We start from the raw sequence: 6,031 nt of genomic DNA, 5'->3' as shown, positions 1-6,031 counted from the left end.
TGCTGCCTAAGGGGATACAAGGCCCTTGTCCAATTCTCCTCTTCCTGAGGCAGTTGACCTCTCTTAGGAGCAGCCATTGCTCCTGAGCTCTCATGGTCCAACCTTGGACCTGCTGGCTCAGGGCTTCCTGAAAACTCCAGGAGGGTTCAGAGCTTGGACCCCAACCCAGGGGGTTCAGTCCCAACAGCCCCTCAAGGGACACGCGCGGCTTCGCTCACTCACCACACAGGTTGTTCACACAGACTGTGCCTGTGGGACACATCGAACACGGGGGTCCTTCCCAGTAGGGCTTTTTCCCTTTCACATTACCCCTGGAAGCAGAAGATGCCAAGAAAAAGAAGGCGTGAGGAAAAGGCAAACACCCACCCTGAAGAGGGGTCTGATTCAGCTGGGATATCCCAGCCAAGGCAAAACTCAGGATTAATGTAAAAAGCAGGTCATGGTCTCCTGCCATGGACTGTCAGTGCCATTTACTCAACAGCCTGAGCCCAAGGCTGCTCAAGCCAGGGGACACAGCTCCATGGACCAGATCCTTCACCTCCCTTAGAACAAAGGCCTTCCTTGGAACTGCTTTGCTTCTATTTCTGACCAAGGCCAACCCTGCTCTGATATCAGGACAGGAGGAAGGACATTTCCAGCACAGAAACCCCACAGAGATGCACCAAGCCACGCCAGGCCCGGGACTTACGCGGGATAATAGTTGCAAACCAGCAGGTGCATGTTCTCTGTTTCGATTCCTTCGATCTTCTCACAGAACTTTGCCCCGCAGCCAATCTGTTTTGTGTCTGACCAGACCACCTAAGGCAAAGACCAGGGTGAAGGTGAGGGCAGTGGGTGAAAGCAATCTATCCCCTGGCTTTGAAGGCTGCTCTGTGACTACACCAATCTTAGTGTGTGCCCCAGATCCCACATCCCCACATTGCTTTGGCATTCAGGATCCACCACCATCTCTGCTCCTCCTTGCACCCACCCAAGCTGTGAAGAAAATTCATCTCTCTGCCCAAGACAAGCTGGCACCCAGCTCTGCTGAGCAGCCATCCCTCCCCTCCAGCAGCTGGTACCTGGGTGTAGTGGCCACACATCTGCCCAGGGACACACGTGGATGTTGTCAAGTTGTAGAATTTCTCCTCCCCATTCCAGTCTTCCACAGCAAATTCTAGTTCCAGCATTGGGGCCATGGCAAAGAGGTTTTCCCCCCGTCGGCCCCTCTCCTTGTTGTGGTCCCAGATGCACTTCTCTGCGTAGGATTGAGCAAGGTTCTCCAGCTCCTTGTCCCAGGTCTGAAAGCAGCTTGGCATCAGCACAGAGAGATGGACACCAGGCTCCCAGTGCTACCCAACACAGTCCTCAGGGGAGGGGAGGTCCATGGTCAGACCCAGCACAAACCAAACCTTGGCTTACAGGTCAAACAGGAGAAGGTCAGTGCATCAGCACGACCCTCACAGCCTCTCCTGAAGCACATCCAACATCATCACGGAGCATCCTCAGCTCAGCGAGGAGACACCGTGAAGTCGGGTGGAGGAAGGGAGGAAACCCACCCCGGGTCACGCCAGAGGGGGCCTGGGGATGTCCCTCCCTGCCCAGGGTGGGGTGGGAGGAGAGCAGGACACATCTCCCCTACAAGCTGTACAAAACCCAGGCACACACGCTCCTGGGAAACGTCATGTGTTTGCCTGGATCCGAGACGTTCCCGGCTGGGCGCCTGCCAGGAGCCCCCTCCGGAGCGGCAGCGGCCCCGCCACCAGCTGAGCCCCCCGGCCACATTGATATGCAGGAGAAGGAGGAGGAGGAGGAGGAGGAGGAGAGGTCTCCCTGCAGGGATGCACACGAGGAATCCTACACCGCAGCTGTTTGGACCATCCCTGAGCCATTTGATGGAGGAGCAGCTTTGTGCTGGAAGGCAGCCCAGCAAACAGGGGGTCCTAAGGGGGGACCTTCCCAGCCGGAGCCAGGGCTGGATCCAAAGGGGGACAGAGCGTGGCCCTGATGCAGGGCATGTCACCATCGGGGTGTTGAGGGCACTGGGAGGGAAGGAAGCACCTGGATGGGGACAGGGGGTGTTGGATCACCTCCCACCACGGCCCCAGCCAGGCTGAGAGCGGCGGCTGGGGACCCAGTGTGGGGAGCGCACACCCCCCTCCCTCTGGCACCGAGCTGGGCTCCGTAAACTGGCGACTTGCACCTGCAGATTTGCCTCATTAAAAACGAAATTGGCTTTAGGCTGCATATCCCCCCCAGTGCCTAAACATTTCCACGGCAACCAGACCGTGTCCCAGAAGGAAGCGCGGGGTGACCTCAGCCCGGTGCGGTGCCAGCAGGTGAACCTGGGGGCAAAGGCAGCCCAGGAAAATGCCCCGGGAGGGAGGCAGGGATGGTTCTCATGGAAAACCTCTACCAAAGAATTGTCAGGGCTTCTGTAAGCTAAACATTTGCTGTGCTTCAAAGAAAACCAACCCCCAAGGGTTTGGCTCCAGACCACGAGCGGGTCCTGGGTGTTTAGGCAGAGGCAGAGCAGCGCTGCCGAGGGAGCATCTCAAAGCACAGGGTCTGCAATCAAAGCCTCAGCAGGGAGCAGCTGTCACAGGTTTGGAATTGCACTGACTTAAAGACCCTGAGAGATCCTTTTCCTCAGGTTTTCTCTAAGACTTTGGCTCCAAAGCCCTGATACTCCAAGTTTTCTGTGCCTGGCTCTGGTGGGTTCCGCAGGATTATGGTCCTTAATATTCTGGCTCTGTCCCCATTGAGTTTGAAGCCATAGTCAGACCTCCTCTCCCTGAATTTAGCTTTTTGCTCCCATTTACCAGCCCACAAAGGTTTTACTCCACTTGGGCAACCTTTGGGCCAGACAGGGAGGTCTCCTCCAAGCGCAGGGGGACCCAAAGAGGAAAGGACTCCAATTATCCATGGTAAACAGTTGTCCTTCTCCACGTGATTTGCAAAGAGTGAGGAAAAATCACCTAGTGCAGGAGTTACTCAAATCAGGAGCCCAAAGAAGACAAAAAGTAGCACCAGCTCCAGAGCTCATTTTCCCTTCCACTGCAGCCACAGGTGCTGTGGGACATGATTTGGTTTTCTGGAGCAAATAGGAGATCCCTCACCTTCACCAAGTCATGGTGAGGATTAGGAATGTGATGAACAGCCCAAATCCCTGAAAAACCTGACTGACGTTTGAAGTTGATGGTCCCTCCTATAGATAAAAGCTTCTTCAAATGCAAAGGCAAATACAAAGCACCAGATGATGCCCCACACAGCAGGATTCCCCCTCCAGCTCCTGCAAATGGCCATGGCAACGTCTCCAGCTCATGGCACCTGCTCATGGCAAGGTCTCACTTGCCCTTCCTCCTCATCACAAGGAACTCCAGCACATCCAGATGAGCAAAAGCTGCACCACTCTCATGCAGAGCATCAGGGGACTCAGATCACACTTAAAAAATTCCAGAAATTATCAAAGACAAGTCTATAGTTGAAGGAAACTCATCTCTTTAGAGCCAATTTAGGGAACCCCCCACTGACACCTCCTTGTAACCCTACATGACAATTGTTCTGCCTCCCCTAAGGAACCCCCTGATCCCTCCCAGCATTGAGATCAAGGCTTGCAGCACACAAACACCCCGAGATTCCTCTGCAAGAAAAGCCACTTACCAACTTCATCATAGCCCTGGCAGGAGGAGAGACCTGGGAGCGGTATCTATTGTGCTCATCCAGGATTATCTTCTTTTCTTCGTCACTCAGGGACCAGCTCAGCTCCAGCACCGTGAGCACCAGAAAAACAGGAGGAAGACCCGAGCTCAGCATCGTGCAATCGGCTTCTGCTCTAAGCAGCCCACGGCTCTGGCAGTCACATTTAAAGCACCTCCCAAAAGCAAGGAACACCCAACAGCTTCAAGATTGGGGAGGAAATGTATTTATTAGAGTTTTGGAGCCATGCAGAACACACCCATCTCACATATCGGCCTGGATGGAGAGGCAGCACCGTGGCCGGTGCCAGCGAACGCACGGGGTCCACTCCCTGGGACAGACCCTGTGCCTGAATCCTAATCCCTGGATCGGCATTCTTCATCCAAGCCTCTGCTGCTCAAACCCCAGCCATTCCCTGAGCCCTCACTTACGGGTCCTCTCCTCTACCTCCTGTCCCTTTTCTCCGTCTATAACAATAATCCCACAGCAGCCAGCAAACCCCTGTTTTCACCCGGGTCCTCCCCCGTCCCTGGAATGCAGCTGCGTTAGAAATGAAGGCAACAAGATGCAACTGCTGAGAGCAGTTTGCAGCACAGGAACTCCCCAGGCAGGGTCAGAGCCCACCTCGTCCAGCCCCGGGTCTGTGTTGGGGGGACAGCAATGGGCAGCTGAGGAACGGGCCCCCAGGGCTGGGAATAAGGGGTAAGCAGAGGGTTGATGCCCCTTTCCTGAGCCGGGCTCAGGGCTGGAATAATAAAAATCCAGGCTGGCTGGAATAACCAGACCATTGGCTGTGCAGGGACAGGCTCTGCTCCCTCCTCCAGGCACCTGGAGGGCTCAACATCGGGGGTCCCGGAGCCCCCAGCACGGGGCCTGTCTGGCAGAGCCCCCCCGGCTGCTGCAGCCTCGGTTCCCCATCTGTGATTGTGCAACCGCCCGGCTCGGCTCCAGGGGCTCCTCTGGGATCACAGGCTGTTAGAGAGGATCAGCGGGTGGGCAGCTCTGGTCAGCACAGCCAAGTTAATCACACGCTGCCGGCTCTGCCTCCCCCTCTCCCCTCCCGGCTCCCCAGACAGTGCTTTGCCATTTTTCCTCTTGTTCTGGGCCACACTGATCACCTCTCTCACCACCACAGCTCTCCTACTGCCCCTCAAATCTCTGACCTCTCTGTATTACCTTCTCCTCCCTTAGGTCTGGGGTCTGCCATACCCTCAATACCCCAACAGTTCCTGCAAGCAGGGTTTGAGGCCAACATCTCACCAGGCTCCAACCCAGCTGGTCAAACCAGAGGTTCCCATTTATTGCTAAGGCAAATCTGTCTCACGATGGAGACACCTCAACAGCCTTGCTGTTGTAACTCCATAGACCTGGAGAAACATCCAGAAGGGATCAACACAAGCCCCAGCTCCTGCTGGCCAGCTCACCATGGCCTGGCTGATGAGGAACAAGGGAGTGCTGAGAATCCCACAATCCCAGAATGGTTTGGATTGGAAGAGTGACCTTAAAGCTCATCTCATTCCAACCCCCTGCCGTGGACAGGGACACCTTCCACTGGACCAGTGCAGGTGCTGGTCTCTGCAAACATGATGTAGATGCAGGGCCAGGCTCCACGTAGCCCCTGGCCTTACAATATCCTGGCTAGGTCTCGCAGGAGGTAGTGTGGCAACAAGGATAAAGGAAAATGGGATACCCAGAGCTTGTGGGGAAGAGCAAACAGCCCTGGAGGAATCACCGCCAGGGCATGTGACTTGTGGGGAAACGTGAGTAACAGCTGATGCATCAGCAAGGGCAGGGCAGCTGTTGCCAAAGGGGTGCAGGGACATCTCTCAACTTGAAACCTGCTCCGACAGCTCTGTCTGGAGCCAATGTCTGAAGCATCAGGATTAGCAGTGCAAGGCCCAAGCCCCACCCTGGAGCTGACACACTCCTGTCCAGCCGGCATTAGGTAAGTGTGTGTGGAATGCAGGAACAGCCCGTCCACCACACCCCGGGGACCCTCTGCACAGGGACAGGAGCCACACACCGACACCTGACAGGGGCTGCTCAAGGCTGGTGGCCCCAGAGAGGCCCCACTCTGTAGTAACCAAGCCTGGTTTTCTACTGACTCACATCCTGAGGGTCTTGAACATGGCTGGTTGGTGTCTAACAAGGCTCATGCACTGGCTTGGTAGTAAGAGGATGTTTCTCTTCCCTACTCACCCACTTTTATGAGCTCTGGAGGAGTTTATCGTCTTCCACACAATTCATCCATCCATTCTATGATTCTGTGACTTTAAAACACTGGGACACGTTGACTGGGAACCTCACTGAGCTGGGCAGGGTGGGAGTGGGGGATTGTCTGAACCAGCACAGC

At 55.5% G+C, this 6,031-nt stretch overlaps 1 protein-coding gene across 1 annotated transcript; it reads right to left on the bottom strand.

Moving 5' to 3' along the window:
• Nucleotides 1-34: 34 nt before the first annotated feature.
• On the bottom strand, nucleotides 35-3,875 carry LOC113962570 (peptidase inhibitor 16-like). Its single transcript, XM_027673330.1, has 4 exons — nucleotides 3,643-3,875; nucleotides 1,062-1,280; nucleotides 689-798; nucleotides 35-311 (listed from the first exon to the last, which is right to left on the bottom strand). The coding sequence occupies exons 1-4, from the start codon at nucleotides 3,793-3,795 to the stop codon at nucleotides 215-217; spliced, it is 579 nt and encodes a 192-aa protein (XP_027529131.1). The 5' UTR covers nucleotides 3,796-3,875; the 3' UTR covers nucleotides 35-214.
• Between the last annotated feature and the right edge of the window lie 2,156 nt (nucleotides 3,876-6,031).

This window comes from Neopelma chrysocephalum, unplaced genomic scaffold, assembly GCF_003984885.1.
Source record: "Neopelma chrysocephalum unplaced genomic scaffold, ASM398488v2 Primary Assembly neopelma1_182803, whole genome shotgun sequence".
Classification (NCBI taxonomy): Eukaryota; Metazoa; Chordata; class Aves; order Passeriformes; family Pipridae; genus Neopelma; species Neopelma chrysocephalum.
Note: the sequence above shows the minus strand (reverse complement) of the source record. Positions and strands in the feature narration are given on the sequence as shown.